General features: G+C 39.4%; 1 protein-coding gene across 1 annotated transcript in view; it reads left to right on the forward strand.

Annotated features, from left to right (window-relative positions):
- Nucleotides 1–27,549, forward strand: part of NUP210 (nucleoporin 210) — a 1,597,588-nt gene that overhangs the window by 312,713 nt on the left and 1,257,326 nt on the right. The window contains 1 exon segment of the mRNA XM_053721041.1: nt 11,452–11,607. Within this exon segment, the coding sequence (XP_053577016.1) occupies nt 11,452–11,607 (156 nt within the window).

The raw sequence follows: 27,549 nt of genomic DNA on the forward strand, positions 1-27,549 counted from the left end.
TCTACGCGTTTCACCCTACTACAAGGCCTTTATCAAGACTAAACCAGCTTGGAGTATTTGCAGAATATATAGTCTAATTTGACAAATCAGATACTACGGGGTGTGGCTTAAATGCGTAAGTAAAAAAATAAGCAAATAAAAAATCTGTCTAACATTCTTATAGAATCTATAAAGTTTAAATTTGCTCATTTCAGACTTCTTAAGGTAAAAAAGATGCTAAATAAGCTATTTATATATTGATTGTATTTCATAGCTTACTATTGTGCCTGTGTTTAGACACAATATAGTGATGAATCCAATTCACCATTTTGGATATGGGCAAGTACAATGGGTTAGGCATGGATTTAATGGCAAAATAGTCAGTGAATATTTAAAAGGCTTATTATAAATTTGTTTATTTGAATCGCAACTTGCCATAGATAGAAAATAAAAATGTATATATATATATAAAAAATAGAAAATAAAGTGTTACTAAAATTTATCTTCCACTATGAGCAAAAAAAGGGATTTATAGATATTGTTTAAAAATCCATATTGTCTGCACTAACTGTAAAATGCTTGCATTAAGGAATGAGCAAAGTGCGGTTACGGGGCAATAAAAATTGCTAGGATGGTATAGACTATGTTAGCCCAAGAGAGGCTAAAAGAAATGTGGTAGCAGAGTTAATATATTATAAAACTAACAATAAAGATACATTATAAAATGTTTGCAACATGAGAAATATTGTTACATTGTTGCTGACTCTAATACAATTGTAGTGAGTTTAAAACCCTTAGATACATAGAAATATGGTACTAAAAAATATACACAAAAATAATAAAATTAATAATATTTAAAGAAGAGGGACAGCCCGAGTTGGTGAGACAGAAAATTTAGTTAAAAGGACTCAAAGGGGGGAGACATTTAAAAACTTTATAGAATAGAAAATGTATAGAAAATATATTGGATGCATTTTAATTATAGACCTATAGCTAATAGGAAATTGTGCATGACACACCTACAAAAAACATTCCTACACTAAAAATAATCCTACAAGAAATATTCTGATGCATCTGGATTTAGGATGTAAAAATATAGCACACTTAAATACAATAGGATTTAAAATAAAAAAGCTTTTTACAGATGTAGTTAAAACTCGCTTCTTATGGTTGGGGTAAAATTCGAACTCTCAGGTGCACACTAAAATAAGGCAAAAATAAAAATAAAAAGGAGGCCAGGGGAAATTTTCCCGTAGCCTATTTTTTTTTTTTTTTGCCTTATTTTAGTGTGCACCTTTATTTTAAATCCTATTGTATTTTAAATTCTTAAAGTATGCTATATTTTTACATCCTAAATCCAGATACACCAGATTATTTCTTGCAGGATTATTTTTAGCGTAGGAATGTTTTTTGTAGGTGTGTCATACACAATTTCCTATTAGCTATAGGTCTATAATTAAAATGCATCCAATATATTTTCTATTCTATAAAGTTTTTAAATGTCTCCCCCCCTTTGAGTCCTTTTAACTATATTTTCTGTCTCACCAACTCGGGCTGTCCCTCTTCTGTAAATGAAAGCATATATTTTAATAATATTATAGAGAAAATAACCATTGTGTAGTTCATAAAAAATTTTCCCACATAAAACCTCTGGAATACATTGTTTCCAATGCAGCAAAGGATTCTGGGTAAGATATGCAAATTATGTTCACAATGACACACCTTTTTACTTCAAGTCTGCTTTTCAGCAGATTCCCTTAACGCCAAAGTATCTCTGTTCACACAGCTTATAAGCTTAGCTAGGGTTAGTGCAGTGATTGATAACTATCCCAGGATAGACTGTTTCGTAGTTGTTGCTACTCATCATTAATTTTACTATTTTTGTGTATATTTTTTAGTACCATATTTCTATGTATCTAAGGGTTTTAAACTTGCTACAATTGTATTAGAGTCAGCAACAATGTATCGATATTTCTCATGTTGCAAACATTTTATAATGTATCTTTATTGTTAGCTTTATAATATATTAAATCTGCTACCACATTTCTTTTAGCCTTTCTTGGGCTAACATAGTCTATACCATCCTACCAATTTTGATTGCCCCGTAACCGCACTTTGCTCATTCCTTAATGCAAGCATTTCACCGTTATTGCAGACGATATGGATTTTTAAACAATATCCATAAATCCATCTTCGCCCACAGTGGAAGATATATTTTAGTAACACTCTATTTCTCCATCTTAGCAATTTTTATTGCTCCATAATCGCACTTTGCCTATTCCCTAAAGTAAGCAATTTTAGTAGACAATATGGATTTTTAAACAATATCTATAAATCCATTTTTTTCGCTCATAGCGGAAGATAAATTTTAGTAACACTTTATTTCTTTCATGTAATTTGCAAGAGTCCATGAGCTAGTGACGTATGGGATATACATTCCTACCAGGAGGGGCAAAGTTGCCCAAACCTCAAAATGCCTATAAATACACCCACAATTCAGTTTTACAAACTTTGCCTCCCATCGAGGTGGTGAAGTAAGTTTGTGCTAGATTCTACATTGATATGCGCTTCGCAGCAGGCTGAAGCCCAGTTTTCCTCTCAGAGTGCAGTGAATGTCAGAGGGATGTGAAGAGAGTATTGCCTATTTGAATACAATGGTCTTACTCTAGGGGATCTATTTCATAGGTTCTCTGTTATCGGTCGTAGAGATTTCTTCTCCTACCTCCCTTTTCTCCAACATTGGTGTGTCCGGTCCACGGCGTCATCCTTACTTGTGGGATATTCTCTTCCCCAACAGGAAATGGCAAAGAGTCCCAGCAAAGCTGGTCACATGATCCCTCCTAGGCTCCGCCCACCCCAGTCATTCTCTTTGCCGTTGCACAGGCAACATATCCACGGAGATGGTTAAGAGTTTTTTGGTGTTTAGATGTTCAAGCATTTGTTCAGGCTCTGGTTAGGATCAAGCCTGTTTACAGACCTTTGACTCCTCCCTGGAGTCTAAATCTAGTTCTTTCAGTTCTTCAAGGGGTTCCGTTTGAACCCTTACATTCCATAGATATTAAGTTACTATCTTGGAAAGTTTTGTTTTTGGTTGCAATTTCTTCTGCTAGAAGAGTTTCAGAGTTATCTGCTCTGCAGTGTTCTCCTCCTTATCTGGTGTTCCATGCAGATAAGGTGGTTTTGCATACTAAGCCTGGTTTTCTTCCTAAAGTTGTTTCTAACAAAAATATTAACCAGGAGATAGTTGTACCTTCTTTGTGTCCGAATCCAGTTTCAAAGAAGGAACGTTTGTTACACAATTTGGACGTTGTCCGTGCTCTAAAGTTCTATTTAGAGGCTACTAAAGATTTCAGACAAACATCTTCCTTGTTTGTTGTTTATTCTGGTAAAAGGAGAGGTCAAAAAGCGACTTCTACCTCTCTTTCCTTTTGGCTTAAAAGCATCATCCGATTGGCTTATGAGACTGCCGGACGGCAGCCTCCTGAAAGAATCACAGCTCACTCCACTAGGGCTGTGGCTTCCACATGGGCCTTCAAGAACGAGGCTTCTGTTGACCAGATATGTAAGGCAGCGACTTGGTCTTCACTGCACACTTTTGCCAAATTTTACAAATTTGATACTTTTGCTTCTTCGGAGGCTATTTTTGGGAGAAAGGTTTTGCAAGCTGTGGTTCCTTCCGTTTAGGTGACCTGATTTGCTCCCTCCCTTCATCCGTGTCCTAAAGCTTTGGTATTGGTTCCCACAAGTAAGGATGACGCCATGGACCGGACACACCAATGTTGGAGAAAACAGAATTTATGCTTACCTGATAAATTACTTTCTCCAACGGTGTGTCCGGTCCACGGCCCGCCCTGGTTTTTTAATCAGGTCTGATGAATTATTTTCTCTAACTACAGTCACCACGGTATCATATGGTTTCTCCTATATATATTTCCTCCTGTCCGTCGGTCGAATGACTGGGGTGGGCGGAGCCTAGGAGGGATCATGTGACCAGCTTTGCTGGGACTCTTTGCCATTTCCTGTTGGGGAAGAGAATATCCCACAAGTAAGGATGACGCCGTGGACCGGACACACCGTTGGAGAAAGTAATTTATCAGGTAAGCATAAATTCTGTTTTCAGATGGACGATATACTCTTATATACCATTACCTCTACTGATTCTCGTTTCAGTACTGGTTTGGCTATCTACTATATGTAGATGAGTGTCTTAGGGTAAGTAAGTCTTATTTTATTTATGACACTCTAAGCTATGGTTGGGCACTTTATATGTAAAGTTCTACATATATGTGCTTAAACTTATATTTGCCATGATTCAGGATAATCAGTATTCCTTCATTCAGACTGTCAGTTTCATTATTTGGGATAATGCATATGAATAAATAATTTTTTTCTTACCTTAAAAATTTTCAATTGACTTTTTTCCCTGCGGGCTGTTAGGCTCGCGGGGGCAGAAAATGCTTCAATTTATTGCGTCATTCTTGGCGCAAACTTTTTTGGCGCAAAATTCTGTCATTTCCGGCGCCATAGTTGACGCCGGAAGTTTATTCGTGGTTGCGTCATTTTTTTGACGTATGTGTGTTACAGACGTTTTTTTGCGCCAAAAAATGTGTGCGTCGTTTTTGACATCAGAGGATGTGGCATCATACTTGGCGCTAAAAAATATGGGCGTTTTATTTGGTGCCAATAATGTGGGCGTCATACTTGGCGCCAAAAAATGTGGGCGTCATTCTGGTCTCCACCTTTTTTCACATTATTTAAGTCTCACTTTTTCATTGCTTCTGGTTGCTAGAGGCTTGTTTATTTTGCATCTTTTCCCATTCCTGAAACTGTCATTTAAGGAATTTGATAATTTTGCTTTATATGTTGTTTTTTCTATTACATATTGCAAGATGTCACAACCTGACCCTGGATCAGAATCTTCTTCTGGAAAGACGCTGCCTGATGCTGGTTCTACCAAAGTTAAGTGCATTTGTTGTAAACTTTTGGTAACTGTTCCTCTGGCTGTAGTTTGTGTTAGTTGTCATGATAAACTTTCTAACGCAGATAGTGTCTCCATTAGTAATAATCCTTTACCTGTTGTTTTTCCTTCAACATCTAATGTTCAGGATGTCCCTGTTAATGTAAAAGAATTTGTTTCTAATTCTATTAGGAAGGCTCTGTCTGTTATTCCTCCTTCCATTAAACGTAAAAGGTCTTTTAAAACTTCTCATATTTCAGATGAATTTTTAAGTGACCGCCATCATTCTGACTTATCTGTTTCTGATGAGGATCTATCTGGTTCAGAAGATTCTGCTTCAGATATTGACACTGATAAATCTTCATATTTATTTAAGATGGAGTTTATTCGTTCTTTACTTAAAGAAGTGTTGATTGCATTAGATATGGAGGAGTCTAGTCCTCTTGATACTAAATCTACTAAGCGTTTAAATTCAGTTTTTAAACCTCATGTAGTTATTCCAGAAGTTTTTCCAGTTCCTGATGCTATTTCAGAAGTAATTTCTAGGGAATGGAATAGTCTGGGTACTTCATTTACTCCTTCTTCAAGGTTTAAGAAATTGTACCCTGTGCCATCTGATAGATTAGAATTTTGGGACAAAATCCCTAAAGTTGATGGGGCTATCTCTACTCTTGCTAAACGTACTACTATTCCTATGGCAGATAGTACTTCCTTTAAGGATCCTTTAGATAGGAAGCTTGAATCCTTTCTAAGGAGAGCTTATTTATGTTCAGGTAATCTTCTTAGACCTGCTATTTCTTTGGCTGATGTTGCTGCAGCTTCCACTTTCTGGTTGGAGGCTTTAGCGCATCAAGTGTGAGACCATAATGCTTATAGCATTGTTAAACTTCTTCAACATGCTAATAACTTTATTTGTGATGCCATTTTTGATATCATTAGAATTGATGTCAGGTATATGTCTTTAGCTATTTTAGCTAGAAGAGCTTTATGGCTTAAATCTTGGAATGCAGATATGACTTCTAAGTCAACGTTGCTTTCTCTTTCTTTCCAAGGTAATAAATTATTTGGTTCACAGTTGGATTCCATAATTTCAACTGTTACTGGGGGGAAAGGAACTTTTTTGCCTCAGGACAAAAAATCTAAAGGTAAATATAGGGCTGCTAATCGTTTTCGTTCCTTTCGTCAGAATAAGGAACAGAAGCCTGACCCTTCCCCTAAAGGAACGGTTTCCTTTTTGAAACCTTCTCCGGTCTGGAATAGATCCAAGCCTTTTAGAAAGTCAAAACCAGCTCCCAAATTCGCATGAAGGTGCTGCTCTCATTCCAGCACAGCTGGTAGGGGGCAGGTTACGATTTTTCAAAGATATTTGGATCAATTTGATTCACAGTCTTTGGATTCAGAACATTGTTTCACAAGAGTACAGAATAGGTTTCAAGGTAAGGCCGCCTGTGAGAAGATGTTTCAGACCTAGAGTTGGCTGGGGTAATTGTGCCAGTTCCAGTTCTGGAACGGGGTCTGGGGTTTTACTCAAATCTATTCATTGTACCAAAGAAGGAGAATTCCTTCAGACCAGTTCTGGATCTAAAAATATTGAATCGTTATGTAAGGATACCAACATTCAAAATGGTGACTATAAGGACTATTCTGCCTTTTGTTCAGCAAGGGCATTATATATCTACAATAGACTTACAGGATGCATATCTTCATATTCAAATTCATCCAGATCACTATCAGTTCCTGAGATTCTCTTTTCTAGACAAGCATTACCAGTTTGTTGCCCTTCCGTTTGGCCTAGCAACAGCTCCAAGGATCTTTTCAAAGGTTCTCAGTGCCCTTCTCTCTGTAATCAGAGAACAGGGTATTGCGGTATTTCCTTATTTGGACGATATCTTGGTACTTGCTCAGTCTTTACATTCTGCAGAATCTCATACGAATCAACTTGTGTTGTTTCTTCAAAGACATGGTTGGAGGATCAATTTACCAAAGAGTTCCTTGATTCCTCAGACAAAGGTAACCTTTTTGGGTTTTCAAATAGATTCAGTGTCCATGACTTTTTTCTAACAGAAAAGAGACGTCTGAAGTTGGTTTCAGCTTGTCGAAACCTTCAGTTTCAATCATTCCCTTCGGTAGCTTTGTGCATGGAAATTCGAGGTCTCATGACTGCTGCATCGGACGCGATCCCCTTTGCTCGCTTTCACATGAGACCTCTCCAGCTTTGTATGCTGAACCAGTGGTGCAGGGATTATACAAAGATATCACAATTAATATCCTTAAATCCCAATGTTCGATCTTCTCTGACTTGGTGGTTGAATCACCATCGTCTAATTCAAGGGGCCTCTTTTGTTCGTCCAACCTGGACTGTGATCTCAACAGATGCAAGTCTTTCAGGTTGGGGAGCTGTATGGGGATCTCTGACAGCGCAGGGGGTTTGGGAATTTCAGGAGGCGAAATTACCAATCAACATTTTGGAACTCCGTGCGATTTTCAGAGCTCTTCAGTTCTGGCCTCTTCTGAAGAGAGAATCGTTTATTTGTTTTCAGACAATGTCACAACCGTGGCGTATGTCAATCATCAAGGTGGGACTCACAGTCCTCAGGCTATGAAAGAAGTATCTTGGATACTTGTATGGGCGGAATCCAGCTCCTGTCTAATCTCTGCGGTTCACATCCCAGGTGTAGACAATTGGGAAGCAGATTATCTCAGTCGCCAGACGTTACATCCGGGCGAATGGTCTCTTCACCCAGAGGTATTTCTTCAGATTGTTCAAATCTGGGGACTTCCAGAAATAGATCTGATGGCCTCTCATCTAAACAAGAAACTTCCCAGGTATCTGTCCAGATCCAGGGATCCTCAGGCGGAAGCAGTGGACGCGTTGTCGCTTCCTTGGAATTATCAACCTGCTTATATCTTTCCGCCTCTAGTTCTTCTTCCAAAAGTGATTTCCAAAATTCTAATGGAACGTTCGTTTGTTTTGCTGGTGGCTCCAGCATGGCCTCACAGGTTTTGGTATGCGGATCTCGTTCGGATGGCGAGTTGCCAACCTTGGACACTTCCGTTAAGGCCAGACCTTCTATCTCAAGGCCCATTTTTCCATCAGGATCTCTAATCATTAAATTTGAAGGTGTGGAGAGTGAACGCTTGATTCTTAGTCATAGAGGTTTCTCTGACTGAGTGATTAATACTATGATACAGGCTCATAAGTCTGTGTCTAGAAAGATTTATTACCGAGTCTGGAAGACTTACATTTCTTGGTGTTCTTCTCATAAATTCTTTTGGCATTCTTTTAGAATTCCTAGGATTTTACAGTTTCTTCAGGATGGTTTGGATAAGGGTTTGTCTGCAAGCTCTTTGAAAGGTCAAATCTCTGCTCTTTCTGTTCTTTTTCACAGAAAGATTGCTAATTATCCTGATATTCATTGTTTTGTACAGGCTTTGGTTCGTATCAAGCCTGTCATTGAGTCAATCTCTCCTCCTTGGAGTCTTAATTTGGTTCTGAGGGCTTTACAGGCTCCTCCGTTTGAACCTATGCATTCTCTGGATATTAAATTACTTTCTTGGAAAGTGTTGTTCCTTTTGGCCATCTCTTCTGCTAGAAGAGTTTCTGAGTTATCTGCTCTTTCTTGTGAATCTCCTTTTCTGATTTTTCATCAGTATAAGGCGGTGTTGCGGACTTCATTTAAATTTTTACCTAAGGTTGTGAATTCTAACAACATTAGTAGAGAAATTGTTGTTCCTTCATTGTGTCCTAATCCTAAGAATTCTATGGAGAGATCTTTACATTCTTTGGATGTAGTAAGAGCTTTGAAATATTATGTTGAAGCTACTAAAGGTTTTAGAAAGACTTCTAGTCTATTTGTTATCTTTTTCTGGTTTCAGGAAAGGTCAGAAGGCTTCTGCCATTTCCTTGGCATCTTGGTTAAAGTCTTTGATTCATCATGCTTATGTAGAGTCGGGTAAGTCCCCGCCTCAAAGGATAACGGCTCATTCTACTAGGTCAGTTTCTACTTCCTGGGCTTTTAGGAATGAAGCTTCTGTTGATCAGATTTGCAAAGCAGCAACATGGTCTTCTTTGCATACTTTTACTAAATTCTACCATTTTGATGTTTTTTCTTCTTCTGAAGCAGTTTTTGGTATAAAAGTACTTCAGGCAGCTGTTTCAGTTTGATTCTTCTGCTTATAATTTCAGTTTTTTTCATTATAAGATTAAAACTTTTTGATTTGGGTTGTGGATTATTTTTTCAGCGGAATTGGCTGTCTTTATTTTATCCCTCCCTCTCTAGTGACTCTTGCATGGAAGTTCCACCTCTTGGGTATCTGCTATCCCATACGTCACTAGCTCATGGACTCTTGCTAATTACATGAAAGAAAACCTAATTTATGTAAGAACTTACCTGATAAATTCATTTCTTTCATATTAGCAAGAGTCCATGAGGCCCACCCTTTTTGTGGTGGTTATGATTTTTTTGTATAAAGCACAATTATTCCAATTCCTTATTTTTGATGCTTTTGCTCCTTTCTTATCACCCCACTTCTTGGCTATTCGTTAAACTGAATTGTGGGTGTGGTGAGGGGTGTATTTATAGGCATTTTGAGGTTTGGGAAACTTTGCCCCTCCTGGTAGGAATGTATATCCCATACGTCACTAGCTCATGGACTCTTGCTAATATGAAAGAAATTAATTTATCAGGTAAGTTCTTACATAAATTATGTTTTTCTATTTTTTATATATATAATTTTTTTATTTTCTATCTATGGCAAGTTGCGATTCAAATAAACAAATTTATATATCAATATCAATCAATATCAATCAATCAATATATAAATAGCTTATTAAGCATCTTTTTTACCTTAATAAGTCTGAAATGAGCAAATTTAAACTTTATATATTCTATAAGAATGTTAGACAGATTTTTTATTTGCGTATTTTTTTACTTACGCATTTAAGCCACACCCCGTAGTATCTGATTTGTCAAATTAGACTATATATTCTGCAAATACTCCAAGCTGGTTTAGTCTTGATAAAGGCCTTGTAGTAGGGTGAAACGCGTAGACCTTTCTGTGTATGACTTACCAGCCCAAGTTCTTTCATATGGTGAGCAGATTTCTTTTTGTTTTCAGTTCTAGTGTTTGTTTTTTGGCAGTACTCGTTTTTTTCTTTCTAGATCATCCCCATTGGATTTCACCTGGACTTCACTTTGGATTTCCATCTTACATTGATACACTTAGGAGAGTCTGGATTGTACACACTTTTTATCCCTTGTTTCCTTCAATCAATCATGTTTATAATAGTTTAACTCTTTGTGGGATTTAATCATTTTTTGGAACTAACATTTATTTTGAATATATGTTTTTTCGGAATCTCAAATTTGATCTCTTTCGGGACTATTAGATGTGTACTTAGCATTTTAGATTGGCCAATCTCATATTTTTTTAGCATTTTTTATTGTTTCATTATTTGTGTACATTAAATATCATATCCCTTGTTATTTATCATCATTGTTTTATCTTTTAGCTTGTTCTCTGGCTATTTAGTCCATCAGTCTTGTCTATTGCATATTTAAGATACACTATCACCCCTATATTTTTCTTTGCTTTTGTGTCTTTGACATTTGTACCACTTATTAGCATATAATCACATATTGCTTTCACTCCTCTACACAGGGCTTAGATGCCCTTTTTTTAATAGTCTTTTTTAGTATTTTGACTTGACATTATTTTTATTAGTTTTCACAGTATACTTAAAGGGACACTCAATCAAAATTAAACTTTCATTATTCAGATAGAGCATGCCATTTTAAACAACTTTCCAATTTACTTCCATTATCAAAATGTGCACCGATTTTTTTATATTTAAACTTTTTGAATCACCAGCTCCTACTGAGCATGTGCAAGAATAAGTGTGTATGCATTTGTGAATAGCTGATGGCTGTCACATGGTACGTGTATGCATTTGTGATTGGCTGATGGCTGTCACATGGTACAGGGGGAGTGGAAAAAGACATACATTTTAAAATTGTCAGAAAAAAATATCTACTACTTATTTGAAGTTCAGACTAAGTGCTATTGCATTGTCTTGCTATCTTGCATTTGTTGATTATGCAAATCTACTGTGTTGACTGGTCCTTTAAGCTTATCTATTAGGCGCTCCTTCATTAACTCTTTTGTTGTCCAGGAATGGTACTTGAATCATGAGTTATTCAACCAGAGTGTGAGTCATTGGGGAAGGCCAGACTTGATGGTCTTTCCTTCTAATTACGAGCTAACCAAGTTAATGTTTGAATTCTTTACATCCACTACATTAGCTACTCTAATAGATACACTAGTGTTTGTTTTTGGTTATTCAATCTGATTGACATATTTCCTCTTTGTTTTACAATCCAGTACAGTACAATGCCTGATTCTTTCTAATTGCTCTGGCATGGCCTCGCAGGACTGAAACCAAGGAGTAAAGTATAAATATTGATTTTTTCCTAATAAACATAATTAAAATTTTGTTTTGTGTCTCAATTGTTTAGGTAAAAGGTGGAAGTGGGAACTTTAGCTGGTCCTCGTCAAACAACAATGTCGCAACAGTGACAGTGAAAGGACTAATGACAACGGGAGAGGATATCGGAGTTAGTGTCATACGAGCATCTGATGTCCAGAATCTGCTGCATTATGGAGAAATGAAGGTAAGCTTATAATGGATAAGGAAAAACAACTGGTCCTCTTAAATCACTTTTTCTCTTGTAAGGTGTATCCAGTCCACGGATTCATCCATTACTTGTGGGATATTCTCCTTCCCAACAGGAAGCTGCAAGAGGATCACCCACAGCAGAGCTGTCTATATAGCTCCTCCCCTAACTGCCACTCCCAGTCATTCTCTTGCAGCTCTCGACAAGAAAGGAAGTATCAAGAGAGATGTGGTGAATTAGTGTAGTTTATCTTCAATCAAAAGTTTGTTATTTTTAAACGGTACCGGCGTTGTACTGTTTTTACCTCAGGCAGAAATTAGAAGAAGAGTTTTCCCTGAGGTTTTTGATGATCTTAGCAGGTTGTAACTAAGGTCCACTGCTGTTCTCACACATAACTGAAGAGTATGGGAAAACTTCAGCTGGGGTAACGGCCTGCAGAATTAACTGCTCTGAGGTATGTTCAGTATATTTTTTTCTAGAGAGATGATAAGGTCTAGAAAATGCTGACAGTGCCCGATATATTTAAGGTAAGCCTGATTACAGTGATTTAACAAACGACTGGCATCATGCTTGCAGTAAAGGATAATATTCATGTTACTTGCTCTTATTACTTAGTATGTAAAACGTTTGCATGATATATAAAAAAATGTTTTTTACTGAGGGTGATAAATCTTTATTTGGGGCCTAGTTTTCCACATGGCTGACTAGATTTCTCCTAGGAGTAGTTATTTATGGCCCTTTCACTTTGAGTGCATGGTGGGAGGGGCCTATTTTCGCGCTCTAATTGCGCAGTAGTTTTTACATTCTGAGACATCCAGCTTCCCTGAAGGAGTCCCCTGACATATTGGACCTCTGTAAAGGGTTTTTGTGCCTACAAAAGTCGTTTTATGGGCAGGTAGGAGCCACAGTAGAGCTGTGGCAGTTTGCTTGTGACTGTTATAACGGTTTTACCGTTTTTCTGCTTCGTTTTTGAGCCTGAGGGGTTAATCATCCATTTGCAAGTGGGTGCAATGCTATGTTAGTCTATTATACACACTGTAAAAATTTCGTAGAGTTAACTGCTTTTTTTCACTGTTTTGCAGTTTTTGTGTTTGTTTTTTTCTCTTAAAGGCACAGTACCGTTTTTTATATTCTGCTTTTTCACATTAATTAAAGTGTTTTCCAAGCTTGCTGGTCTCATTATTAGTCTGTTAAACATGTCTGACATAGAGGAAACTCCTTGTTCATTATGTTTAGAAGCCATTGTGGAACCCCCTCTTAGAATGTGTACCAAATGCACTGATCTTACTATAAATTTTAAAGACCATATTCTGGCTTTAAAAGATTTATCACCAGAGGAAATTGACAAGGGGGAAGTTATGCCGACTAACTCTCCCCACGTGTCAGAGCCTATAACTCCCGCTCAAGGGATGCCAAGTACATCTAGCGCGCCCATTGCGTATACTTTACAAGACATGGCGGCAGTTATGAATCATACCCTTACAGAGGTATTGTCCAAACTGCCAGGGTTACAAGGAAAGCTTGACAGCTCTGGGGCTAGAACAAATACAGAGCTCTCTGATGCTTTAGTAGCTATGTCTGATATACCCTCACAATGTGCAGAAGCCGAAGCAGGAGAGCTTCTATCTGTGGGTGATTTTTCTGACTCAGGGAAGACACTTCAACCTGATTCTGATATGTCTACATTTAAATTTAAGCTTGAACACCTCCGCGTGTTGCTCAGGGAGGTTTTAGCAACTCTGGATGACTGTGACGCCATTGTAGTCCCAGAGAAATTATGTAAATTGGATAAATACTATGCAGTGCCTGTTTACACTGATGTTTTTCCAATACCTAAGAGGTTTTCAGAAATTATTACTAAGGAATGGGATAGACCAGGTGTACCGTTCTCTCCCCCTCCTGTTTTTAAAAAAGATGTTTCCTATAGATGCCGCTACACAGGACTTGTGGCAAACGGTCCCTAAGGTGGAGGGAGCAGTCTCTACCCTAGCGAAGCATACAACTATCCCTGTCGAGGACAGTTGTGCTTTTCTAGATACAATGGACAAAAAATTAGAGGGTTACCTTAAGAAAATTTTTATTCAACAAGGTTTTATTCTCCAGCCCCTTGCATGCATTGCCCCTGTCACTGCTGCTGCGGCCTTCTGGTTTGAGTCTCTAGAATAGGCTCTACAGGTAGAAACCCCATTGGATGATATCCTTGACAAGCTTAAAGCTCTTAAGCTAGCCAGTTCATTTGTTTCTGACGCCGTTGTTCATTTAACCACGCTAACGGCTAAAAACTCAGGTTTTGCTATTCAGGCGCGTAGGGCGCTATGGCTCAAATCCTGGTCTGCTGACGTTTCTTCAAAGTCTATGCTTCTCAACATTCCCTTCAAGGGGCAGACCCTATTCGGGCCTGGACTGAAGGAGATCATTTCTGATATTACTGGAGGAAGAGGTCACGCCCTTTCTCAGGATAGGTCCAACAAATTAAGGACCAAACAGACTAATTTTCATTCCTTTCGAAATTTCAAGAGTGGCGCAGCTTCAACTTCCTCTAATACAAAACAAGAGGGAAATTTTGCCCAGTCCAAGCCGGTCTGGAGACCTAACCAGGCTTGGAACAAAGGAAAGAAGGCCAAAAAACCTGCTGCTGCCTCTAAAACAGCATGAAGGGTTAGCCCCCGATCCGGAAACGGATCTAGTAGGGGCAGACTTTCTCTCTTCGCCCAGGCTTGGGCAAGAGATGTCCAGGATCCCTGGGTGTTGGGAAATTGTGTCCCAGGGATATTTTCTGGAGTTCAAAGCTTCTTCCCCAAAAGGGAGATTTCATCTCTCACAATTATCTGCAAACCAGATAAAGAGAGAGGCATTCTTACATTGTGTTCAAGACCTCCTAGTTATGGGAATGATCCACCCAGTTCCAAAGGAGGAACAGGGGCAAGGCTTCTATTCAAATCTTTTTGTAGTTCCCAAGAAAGAGGGAACTTTCAGACCAATCTTAGATCTCAAGATCCTAAACAAATTTCTCTGGGTCCCATCCTTCAAGATGGAGACTATTCGAACCATCCTACCTATGATCCAGGAGGGTCAATATATGACTACCGTGGACTTAAAGGATGCTTATCTTCACATTCCGATACACAGAGATCATCATCGGTTTCTCAGGTTCGCCTTCCTAGACAGGCATTACCAGTTTGTGGCTCTTCCCTTTGGGTTAGCTACGGCACCAAAAATCTTTACGAAGGTTCTAGGGTCACTCCTAGCGGTCCTAAGGACGCGGGGTATAGCAGTAGCCCCTTACCTAGACGACATTCTGATACAGGCGTCAAATTTTCAAATCGCCAGGTCCCATACGGACATTGTTCTGGCATTCCTGAGGTCTCATGGGTGGAAAGTGAACGAAGAAAAGAGTTCTCTATCCCCTCTCACAAGAGTTTCCTTCCTAGGAACTCTGATAGATTCTGTAGAAATGAAGATTTACCTGACAGAGGCCAGGTTGTCAAAACTTCTAAATTCCTGCCGTGTTCTTTATTCTACTTCTCGCCCTTCAGTGGCTCAGTGTATGGAAGTAATCGGCTTAATGTTAGAGGCAATGGACATAGTGCCGTTTGCCCGCCTACATCTCAAACTGCTGCAACTCTGCATGCTCAGTCAGTGGAATGGGGATTACACAGATTTGTCCTCTCTACTAAATCTGGATCAAGAGACCAGGGATTCTCTTCTCTGGTGGCTATCTCGGGTCCATCTGTCCAAGGGTATGACCGTCCGCAGGCCAGATTGGACAATAGTAACGACAGATGCCAGCCTTCTGGGCTGGGGTGCAGTCTGGAACTCCCTGAAGGCTCAGGGCTCTTGGACTCAGGAGGAGGCACTCCTTCCGATAAACATTCTGGAACTAAGAGCGAAATTCAATGCTCTTCAGGCTTGGCCTCAGCTTGCTGTGGTCAAGTTCATCAGATTTCAGTCGGACAATATCACGACTGTAGCCTACATCAACCATCAAGGGGGAACAAGGAGTTCCCTAGCAATGTTGGAGGTTTCAAAAATAATTCTATGGGCAGAGGTTCACTCTTGCCATCTATCAGCTATCCATATCCCAGGAGTAGAGAACTGGGAGGCGGATTTTCTAAGTCGGCAGACTTTTTATCCGGGGGAGTGAGAACTCCATCCGGAGGTGTTTGCACAGTTGATTCAACTTTGGGGCAAACCAGAACTGGATCTCATGGCGTCTCATCAGAACGCCAAGCTTCCTTGTTACGGATCCAGGTCCAGGGATCCCAAGGCAGCGCTGATAGATGCTCTAGCAGCGCCTTGGTCCTTCAACCTGGCTTATGTGTTTCCACCGTTTCCTCTGCTCCCTCGTCTGATTGCCAAGATCAAGCAGGAGAGAGCTTCGGTGATTTTGATAGCACCTGCGTGGCCAAGCAGGACTTGGTATGCAGATCTGGTGGACATGTCATCCCTTCCACCATGGACTCTGCCGCTGAGGCAGGACCTTTTACTTCAGGGTCCTTTCAACCATCCAAATCTAATTTCTCTGCGTCTGACTGCTTGGAGATTGAACGCTTGATTTTATCAAAACGTGGTTTCTCAGAGTCGGTCATTGATACCTTAATTCAGGCTCGAAAGCCTGTCACCAGGAAAATCTATCATAAGATATGGTGTAAATATCTTCATTGGTGTGAATCTATTCTTTTGCACAAGCGTCTGGCGGATGTTCCAGACGTTCAGGCGTTTTGTCAGGCTTTAGTTAGAATCAAGCCTGGGTTTAAACCTGTTACTCCACCATGGAGTTTAAATTTAGTTCTTAAAGTTCTTCAAGGGGTTCCATTTGAACCTCTGCATTCCATAGATATCAAGCTTTTATCTTGGAATGTTCTGTTTTTGGTAGCTATCTCTTCGGCTCGAAGAGTTTCAGAGTTATCTTCCTTACAGTGTGATTCCCCTTATTTGATCTTCCATGCAGATAAGGTAGTTTTGCTTCCAAACCTGGGTTTTCTTCCTAAGGTGGTATCTAATAAGAATATCAATCAGGAGAATGTTGTTCCGTCACTGTGTCCTAATCCTTCTTCAAAGAAGGAACGTCTATTACACAATCTTGACGTGGTTCGTGCTTTAAAGTTTTATTTACAAGCTACTAAGGATTTTCATCAAACATCTGCATTGTTTGTTGTCTACTCTGGACAGAGGAGAGGCCAAAAGGCTTCAGCAACTTCTCTTTCTTTTTGGTTAAGAAGTATAATCCGCTTAGGTTATGAGACTGCTGGCCAGCAGCCTCCTGAAAGAATTACAGCTCATTCCACTAGAGCGGTGGCTTCCGCATGGGCTTTTAAAAATGAGGCTTCTGTTAAACAGATTTGTAAGGCGGCGACTTGGTCTTCGCTTCATACTTTTTCTAAATTCTACAAATTTGATACTTTTGCTTCTTCGGAGGCTATTTTTGGGAGAAAGGTCTTACAGGCAGTGGTGCCTTCCGTTTAAGCGCCTACCTTGTCCCTCCCTTCATCCGCGTCCTATAGCTTTGGTATTGGTATCCCACAAGTAATGGATGAATCCGTGGACTGGATACACCTTACAAGAGAAAACAAAATTTATGCTTACCTGATAAATTTATTTCTCTTGTGGTGTATCCAGTCCACTGCCCGCCCTGTCATTTTAAGGCAGGTGTTTTTTATTTTTTATAGTCACCACTGCACCCTATAGTTTCTCCTTTCTCTTGCTTGTCTTCGGGTTGAATGACTGGGAGTGGCTGTTAGGGGAGGAGCTATATAGACAGCTCTGCTGTGGGTGATCCTCTTGCAGCTTCCTGTTGCGAAGGAGAATATCCCACAAGTAATGGATGAATCCGTGGACTGGATACACCACAAGAGAAATAAATTTATCAGGTAAGCATAAATTTAGTTTTTTTGTTTATACTATAAGGATGCAATAGTTATAAATGTTAGTGGGTTCTATTTAAATCATGTTTAGTAAAAAAAAAATACATATAAACATATTGTAAAGAGACTGGATTTGTTTTAAACAACTTTCTAATTTACTTCTATTATGTTATTTGCTTGGTTCTCTTTGTTATCCTTTGTTGAAAAACATTGTCATTGTCTCACCAGATGTGTTCAGCTAGCTTTCAGTAGTTCATTGTGCCTCCTACAAACATGGATACCAAAGGCCCGATGATCTAAAGCTCTCCAAGCTCTCCAAGATGACCTAAGGCCCCTCAAAAAATTTAGAAACAGAAATTTTATCTTGAGACATGTTTATGTTGCTATGTTGTGTTCTTTATGTGAACGAGAGACTCCTACATTACAATGTAAGTTCTAAAAAAAAATCCCCAAAGATGTGTGATTTCTCTCCATGCCGGCAAGTTTTTGACCTTCAGGCCCTAAGAGAATAAAGCAACTTTGATTATCTAAATCATGAAATAAAAAAATGTCTAAATCATGAAAGAAAAAAAATTCAGGTTTTCATGTAATTTTGAACCACATATTTATTTAAAAAAATATTTTGAAACAGAATCTGAAGACTTGACACATGAATACATTTGTAGACTTGTATTTGTATTTATTTTATAGACCCATGCACAGGCAAGGACTTATAAACACTGTTTGAAAATGGTTGCATCCTTTTTTACTTTTTAAGCTACAGTTGTTAGTTTGACATTTCACTGCATTCTGTTAACTGCATGGCATGCAGCAGCTAATCAAAATACTGTAATGATTTATTTTAAACACAACAAAATCAGCCGTTCGATGAACACATATTTCAAGCAATAATAGAGCCCCAGACATGTTGCAGTAAAACTGCTAAATAATTATTATCCACAGCACATAACCCAGTTGTTGGGAGTTTACCTTAGTAGATTATGTTATTTTTTAACAACAATTTAGTCCACATCTGTAATATAAATATTTATGATTGTTTTTTAAATCTGTGAGTATGGTCCTTTAGACCAAATATAAACTAAGTCTAACACTTTTCTTTCATATAGGGGGTGAGAGTCCATGATTCATCACTCTTGGGAATTACTTTTCCTGACCACTAGGAGGAAGCAAAGATTCCCAAACTCCAAGAGCCCTCTCACCTCTATAATAACTAGTCTTGTTAGTCACAAGGCTGTTACAGGTGTCACAGGGACATGTCCTTTTCCTCCTCCTGTTGGGATGTCAGTATACTCCTGTTTCATTTCCCTGCTGTTATGTTAGAGCACTGGTTTTGGCTTTCTACTGGATTTGGTTCTGTCTTCCAGTAGTTGAATGCCTGTGAGTAAGTACATTTTTTTTAAAATAAATTATATCACTCATATAATCCGGTTAGGCTATTTAATTATGTTATACTGTATAGCCTAGGGACAGTGTTGTTTTTTTATTGCATGTCAGTTTGTGCACATCGGATAACTGGGATATCACATGTTGGCCTGATCAGAGTTTTTCTGCACACATATTTTTTGTGGGCTTTTAGCCTTTTTAATTCCTGCTGGGGGAGCGCGTTGCTGTTTGTTTTTTAGCGCGCTATCTTGTCTGAGGTGCCCTTTTTTTCTCCAGTGTGCTAGCTTTCTATTTTTGATGTCGAGTTAGCGCTCTATGGCCTTCCTGTCCTGATACAGTCCTGTGTTTGGAGGGGTAAGTTTTCCCTTACTTTAAGAGCTCTATTTTTTGGGGACATATAACTTAGTGTTTCATAACTTACTGATAATTTTCATTTACTATGGATCATTCTTTCTGTCCCAAAAACGTCTTTAGAAGCTAACTTGTCTGAACACTCTCCTACCAATGGGAAGTGTTGTGTTGTAAGCAGGCTGATGTATTGCCTCCAGCTCAGCTGCGCAACTCTTGTTTAAAGGATATGCTGCATTTAAATCCGTTTAATACTGTTCTTGCTTCTAAAGATGTGTGCCCTCCTACAGTCTGTTCTGCAGAGGAGGGGAGTTCAACAATTTTTTTCTCCAGGATTTAAGGATCGTGTATGCTTTAGCATTTCTAAAATGCTGACGGCCATGCCTCCTTCAAGTAAGCGAAAAAAGTCACTTCCTGATTTTCCTTCTACTGGTTCTAATTCTGTGTTGAATAATGTGTCTAATTTTAGTCTAGTTGATTCAGCCTCAGGAGGTGAGGTATTTTCTGATGATCACGGTCCTGTTTCTAATCAGGAGTCTTATTTATCTGCTTTTTTGTTTAAAGTGGATCATATTTATTCCCTTTTAAAGGAAATAATATCTTCTTTGGGTATTCAGGACTCTAAGGTGTCTTAAAATAAGGCTGTTAATCATTTGAATTTAATTTTAAAAACTTTTGCTAAATCTCCTGAGTTAGTTTGTAAGGGTTGGTCTAAGCCTGACGACCCTTTTAATCTTTTCATGGGAGAGCTTTTCAACAGGCAGGTTTCCTTTTAAGGTCTACAGTTAGTATTTCCTGTGTGGCTGCAGCCTCTTCTGTTTTGCTGGATAGTCTGTCTGAGCAGTTTTTAGATGATTATGCTGCTAATAAATATTTTAATAACATTTTACGTTCACTGAAATCTCCTAATGCTTTCCTTTGTGTTGCAGTTATTTATATAATTATGATCAATTTTTAAAAGTATGTTTTTAGCAGTTGTTTCCAAAAGAGCTTTGTGGCTTAAATCCTGGTCTGCTGATATGGTATCTAAATCCAGACTTTTATCTCTTTCCTTTCAGGGAAAGATATTATTTGGCTCTGGGCTAGATTCTATTATTTCTACTGTGATTGGAGGTATGGGGGCTTTCTTCCTTAGGACAAAAAGTCTAAGGTTAAATTGAAAGCTCCTAATCATTTTTGTTTTTTTCGTAACAAGGAACAGACATTTTTTTCATCTTCCCAGAAACAGGCATGTTCCAACACCTCATGAAAGCATAGTTCAAAACTGGAACAAATTTAAGCAACCTAGAAGCCTACTTCCTCGAACAAGTGAGCATGACGGTATGGCCCCAGATCCGGATATTCTGGTAGGTGGCAGACTTTATTAGGAGAATTGGTTTCAGTCTCTTCAGAATCCCTGAATTTTGTCTCTCAGGGTTACCAAATTGGTTTCAATATAAGACCTCCCAGAGGAATGTTTCTTATGTCCCATGTTCCAAAGGCTCCTTTGAAAGCAAAGGCCTTATTTCAGTCAGTCTTGGATCTGGTAGCTATGGGTGTCATAGAACCAGTTCCAATTGTGGAACATGGATTAGATTTGATTGTGCCCAAAGAAAGAATGGATTTTCAGACCTGTTCTGGATTTAAAAACTCTGAACAAGTTTCTCAGAGTCCCTTCATTCAAATTGTAAACCATTTGGACTATTCTGCCTTTGGTGCAGTTTAGGGCTGCACGATTAATCGCATATGCAATTTAAAATCGCAATTAATTGCTGTGATTTAAAAACCATGAGAGTACGCTATTTATAACCCCGCCCACTATGATATCACCTATGACGTACAGGAGGGCTCCGTGGCAGCCACATGTGGGTAAGGGGGGTGGCAGTGACTTACCAGTGCTCTACTAGCACATGGTGACTGACTTAGCTCAGGCTGAGGGGGGGGCAGCCGTGTCGGATCTAGCTGGAGGGATAGCCGGCCTTTCAGTGCTGAATGGACTAGCAGCATTTTTTTTGTATGGTGCAGCAGCAAGCACAGCAGATCCCTCCCACCATGAATAGAAAGCTGGCCAGCAGGATGCACGATCTGCATGCCCAAATACTCTATTCAAAGTATTTGGGTGCGCAGACCGTGCATCCTGCTGGCCAGCTTTCTATTCATGGTGGGAGGGAGCCACTGTGCTTGCTGCTGCACCGGACAAGAAAACACTGCTTGGAGGGCCGGTGAGTGACTGTGGTAGTGTTGTGTAGTGGGACTCACTTGCCATAGGTCACCATTTCAAGATAAATTCATTAGAATCATACTGCAAACTATAGAGCTCAGCTGGCTTACCTTACACTATTATTGTTTGCTATAGAGACATTACTGCAGAGTATAGAGCTTACTCGCATTTTATATAACTGATTAGTACTGTTGCTGATTTGTGGGTGCAGTGCTAGGTCCCTCTAATCATTTTACCCCAAATATTATCTATGCAAGGCAGTTCCATTTGTGTTTGTCCATTCTCTTATATGATATTCTGCACTGCACAAAATAGAATATTACTGCATGATATGGAGCATGATTACTTGCAATAGTTCTACAGGCACAGAGATTGTTCACTCTGGAACTAAGAATATTTCTGTATTTTATGAAGCTTGTTTATTTTTTAATACAACATTAGTGCTGCAAGTTAAATGCATACTCACAGTGTAATAAAATAATAAGGTTATGATTTTTCTTTTATATATATATATATAACATATACATACACACAGACATATTTGGTTTGTATTTTTATTCTCCCAGAGTGTATTGGATGACATTGAGAAACATGTACATTAAGATTCTGTAGTCTTAAATACATTTTTTATTGAAAATTTAAGGTGTTATAGTCAATTATAAGAAAATCGTGATTAAATCGCAATCAAATTTTTTGTTTCTCTTGTTAAGTGTATCCAGTCCACGGATCATCCATTACTTGTGGGATATTCTCCTTCCCAACAGGAAGTTGCAAGAGGATCACTCACAGCAGAGCTGCTATATAGCTCCTCCCCTCACTGCCATATCCAGTCATTCTCTTGCAACTCTCAACAAAGATGGACGTAGTAAGAGGAGAGTGGTGTATTATAGTTAGTATAATACACATAACATATTTCTAGGGATGGAATTTGCTAGAAAAATGCTGCTGATACCGGATTAATGTAAGTTAAGCCTTGAATGCAGTGATAGCGACTGGTATCAGGCTTATTAACAGAGATACATTTTTCAATGTCTTTCCCTTAAGGACCAGGGCTATTTTTACATTTCTGCGGTGTTTGTGTTTAGCTGTAATTTTCCTCTTACTCATTTACTGTACCCACACATATTATATACCGTTTTTCTCGCCATTAAACAGACTTTCTAAATATACCATTATTTTCATCATATCTTATAATTTATAAAAAAAAAAATATATGAGGAAAAAATTAAAAAAAAAAAACAAAACTTTTTCTAACTTTGACCCCAAAAATCTGTTACACATCTACAACCACCAAAAAACACCCATGCTAAATAGTTTCTAAATTTTGTCCTGAGTTTAGAAATACCCAATGTTTACATGTTCTTTGCTTTTTTTGCAAGTTATAGGGCAATAAATATAAGTAGCACTTTGCTATTTCCATACCACTTTTTTTTCAAAATTAGTGCTAGTTACATTGGGACACTGATATCTTTCAGGAATCCCTAAATATCCCTTGACATGTATATATTTTCTCTTGTAAGATGTATCAAGTCCACGGATTCATCCATTACTTGTGGGATATTCTCCTTCCCAACAGGAAGTGGCAAAGAGAGCACCCACAGCAGAGCTCCCTATATAGCTCCCCCCTTAACTCCACCCCCCAGTCATTCTCTTTGCCTACTCTAACTGCTAGGAAATGGTAATGAGTGTGGTGACAAAAATGTTAGTTTTTTTATTTTCTCAAGCAAAAGTTTGTTATTTTAAATGGTACCGGTGTGTACTATTTACTCTCTGGCAGAAAAGGGATGAAGATTTCTGCAAGGAGGATTATGATCTTAGCACTTTGTAACTAAGATACACTGCTGTTCTCACAAGGGCTGAAGAGTACAGGAAAAACTTCGATTGGGGGAACAGTTTGCATGCTAAGCTGCATATGAGGTATGTTCAGGCTATATTTTTCTAGACAGACTGTGTTAATTCTAGAAAAGGCTGGTAATATTCCCATGAGGGAAGGGTAAGCTGTATTTCATTTGATTTACTTTGATTAAAGTCATAGAAGTTTCAGCTTACTTGAAGGGCTTGTTTGTTTGTTACTGGTGACACCATTTTTAAAAGATAAAAACGTTTTTATTTTTCAAAAGGAAAGCATTTTTAAACGTTTTTTGTAAGGGACTGAGGGGTCATTGTGGCTTGTGTTTGGGTTTTTTAACCCACATAATTATTTAGAAGACACTCAGGTGTTTTCTTTTACTATGCCTCAAAAAACGAGTGAGGTGGGAGGGGCCTATTTTCGGCCTCAGTTGTGCAGTTTTCTTTTTCTCTGAGTCATTCAACTGCTTCTCCAAGGGTTCTTGCTGTATTTGAAGGTTGTAAAGGAGGTTTTTTCCCCACAAATCGTTCTGAAGGGCAGGTAGGAGCCACAGCAGAGCTGTGGCAGGGTGCTGAAAGTCTTTTTTTTACTGGTTTTGATGTTTTTTCAATCCGGTTTTGCCATTAAGGGGTTAATTGGTTATTTACATAGTTGTGCAAAGTTACTAAGGCGGTAGGATGATACTTTATTTCTAAGTGTTTTTTACTTTGATTAAAGTGTTTTCCAAGCTTGCTTGTTGCATTGCTAGCCTGTTTAACATGTCTGACACCAAGGAAAATCCTTGTTCAATATGTTTGGAAGTCATTGTGGAACCCCCTCTTAGAATGTGTCCCAAATGTACTAATATGTCTATAAATTATAAGGATCATATGTTAGCATTTAAAAATAGAGCTTTAAATGATTCTCAGTCAGATGCAAATGAGGGTTCGCCTTCTAGCTCTCCACAAGTGTCACAACCAGTAACGCCCGCACAAGTGACGCCAGGTACCTCTAGTGCGTCAGGTTCATTTACTTTGCATGATATGGCCACAGTTATGAATACAACCCTCACAGAGGTTTTATCCAAACTGCCTGGTTTACAAGGAAAGCGGGATAGTTCTGGGTTAAGGAAAAATACTGAGCTGTCTCACGCTTTAGTAGCCGTATCTGATATGACCTCACAATGCTCTGAAGGGGTGAGGGATTTGTTATCTGAGGGAGAGATTTCTGATTCAGGAAAGACGCTTCCTCAGACAGATTCTGATATGACGGCCTTTAAATTTAAACTTGAACACCTCCGTTTATTGCTTAAGGAGGTATTAGCAACTCTGGATGATTGTGACCTTATAGTAGTTCCAGAGAAATTGTGTAAAATGGATAAGTATTTAGAGGTTCCTGTTTACACTGATGTTTTTCCAGTCCCTAAGAGGATTGTAATTATTATTGCTAAGGAGTGGGAAAAACCAGGTATTCCGTTCTCTCCTCCTCCTGTTTTTAAGAAAATGTTTCCTATATCTGACACCTTGCGGGACTCATGGCAGACTGTTCCTAAGGTGGAGGGAGCTATTTCTACTCTGTCTAAGCGTACAACTATACCTATTGATGACAGCTGTGCTTTCAAAGATCCTATGGATAAAAAATTAGAGGGTCTTCTGAAGAAAATATTTGTTCATCAAGGTTTTTCTCTTCAACCTATTGCTTGCATCGTTCCTGTAACTACTGCAGCTGCTTTCTGGTTTGAGGCTCTAGAAGAGGCTCTTCAGATGGAGGCTCCTTTAGAAGAATTTTTGGATAGAATTAAGGCTCTTAAGTTGGCTAATTCTTTTATTACAGATGCCGCATTTCAACTGGCTAAATTAGTGGCAAAAAGTTCAGGTCTTGCCATTTTAGCACGCAGGGCGTTATGGCTTAAGTCCTGGTTTGCTGATGTGTCATCTAAATCTAAGCTTTTGAACATATCTTTCAAAGGAAAGACCCTTTTCGCGCCTGAACTGAAAGAGATTATTTTAGACATCACTGGAGGGAAGGGTCATGCCCTTCCTCAGGAGAGATCAATTAAGACAAGGGCTTAGCAAAATAATTTTTGTTCCTTTCGAAACTTTAAAAGTGGTCCTGTTTCAACTGCCTCTACTTCAAAGCAGGAGGGAAATTCTGCATAATCCAAGTCAGTCTGGAGACCTAACCAGACTTGGAACAAGGGTAAACAGCCCAAGAAGTCCGCTGCTGCCTCCAAGACAGCATGAAGGGGTTGCCCCCGATCCAGGACCGGATCTAGTAGGGGGCAGACTCTCTCTCTTTGCTCAGGCTTGGGCAAGAGATGTTCACGATCCCTGGGTTTTAAAAATTGTGCCCCAGGGATATTTTCTGGAATTCAAGGACTCCCTTCCAAGGGGGAGATTTCACATTTCTCGATTGTCTGCAAACCAGACAAAGAGAGAGGCGTTCTTATGCTGTGTAGAAGACCTATATACCATGGGGGTGATTCGCCCAGTCCCAAGAGAGAAGCAGGGGCTAGGATTTTTCTCAAACCTGTTTGCGGTTCCCAAAAAAGAGGGAATTTTCAGACCAATCTTGGATCTCAAGATTCTAAACAAGTTCCTCAAAGTTCCATCTTTCAAGATGGAGACCATTCGGACTATTCTTCCTCTGATCCAGGAAGGTTAATATATGACTACCGTGGATTTAAAGGATGCTTATCTACACATCCCTATTCACAGAGTTCATCATTAATTTCTCAGAATTTTCACCAAGGTGCTAGGGTCCCTTCTGGCGGTTCTTCGTCCACGGGGCATAGCAGTGGCGCCTTATCTGGACGTCATCTTAATTCAGGCGTCAACTTTCCAGCTTGCCAAATCTCATACGGACACCGTGTTGGCTTTTCTGAGATCTCACGGGTGGAAGGTGAACATAAGGAAGAGTTCTCTCTTCCCTCAAACAAAAGTTTCCTTCTAGGAACTCTGATAGACTCGTTGGAAATGAAAACTTTTCTGACGGAGGTCAGAAAATCGAAGATCTTAACCACTTGCCGAGCTCTTCATTCCATTCCTTGGCCATCAGTGGCTCAGTGTATGGAGGTAATCGGTCTCATGGTAGCGGCAATGGACATAGTTCCTTTTGCCCGCCTACATCTCAGACCACTGCAACTAAGCATGTTCAAACAGTGGAATGGGGTTTATGCAGATTTTTCTCCTCAACTGCATCTGGACCAGGAGACCAGAGATTCTCTTCTCTGGTGGTTGTCTCAGGACCACCTGTCTCAGGGAATGTGTTTCCAAAGGCCAGAGTGGCTCATAGTAACGTCAGGTGCCAGCCTGAAAGCTCAGGGTTTATAGTCTCGGGAGGAAGGGATTCTTCCGATAAACATTCTGGAACCAAGAGCGATTTTCAATACGCTTCAGGCGTGGCCTCAGCTTGCTGCGGCCAAATTCATCAGGTTTCAGTCGGACAACATCACGACTGTAGCTTATATCAATCATCAGGGAGGAACAAGGAGTTCTCTAGCGATGATGGAAGTTACCAAAATAATTCGATGGGCAGAGGATCACTCTTGCCATCTATCAGCGATCCACATACCAGGAGTAGAGAACTGGGAGGCGGATTTCCTGAGTCGTCAGACTTTTCATCCGGGAGAGTGGGAACTTCATCCGGAGGTGTTTGCCCAGCTAATTCAGCTATGGGGCATGCCAGATTTGGATCTGATGGCGTCCCGTCAGAATGCCAAACTTCCTCGTTACGGGTCCAGGTCTCGGGATCCCAAGGCGATGCTGATAGATGTTCTAGCAGTGCCTTGGTTTTTCAATCTGGCTTATGTTTTCCCACCGTTTCCTCTCCTCCCACGTCTGGTTGCCAGAATCAAGCAGGAGAGAGCTTCGGTGATCCTGATAGCTCCTGCGTGGCCACGCAGGACTTGGTATGCAGACCTAGAGGACATGTCCTCGGTTCCACCGTGGACTCTGCCAATAAGGCGGGACCTTCTAATCCGGGGTCCGTTCTCGCATCCAAATCTAATTTTCTGCATCTGACTGCTTGGAAATTGAACGCTTGATTTTAGCAAAGCGTGGTTTATCTGAGTCAGTCATTGATACCCTGATTCAGGCTAGAAAGCCGTTCACCAGGAAGATCTATCATAAGATTTGGAGCAAATATCTTTATTGGTGTGAATCCAAAGGTTATTCTTGGAGTAAGGTAGGATTCCTAGAGTTTTGTCTTTTCTCCAAGAGGGTTGGAGAAGGGATTATCAGCTAGTTTTCTAAAGGGACAAATCTCTGCTTTGTCTATTTTATTACAGAAACGTCTGGCAGATGTCCCAGACGTTC

The sequence above is a fragment of the Bombina bombina genome, chromosome 7 (assembly GCF_027579735.1).
Source record: "Bombina bombina isolate aBomBom1 chromosome 7, aBomBom1.pri, whole genome shotgun sequence".
Classification (NCBI taxonomy): Eukaryota; Metazoa; Chordata; class Amphibia; order Anura; family Bombinatoridae; genus Bombina; species Bombina bombina.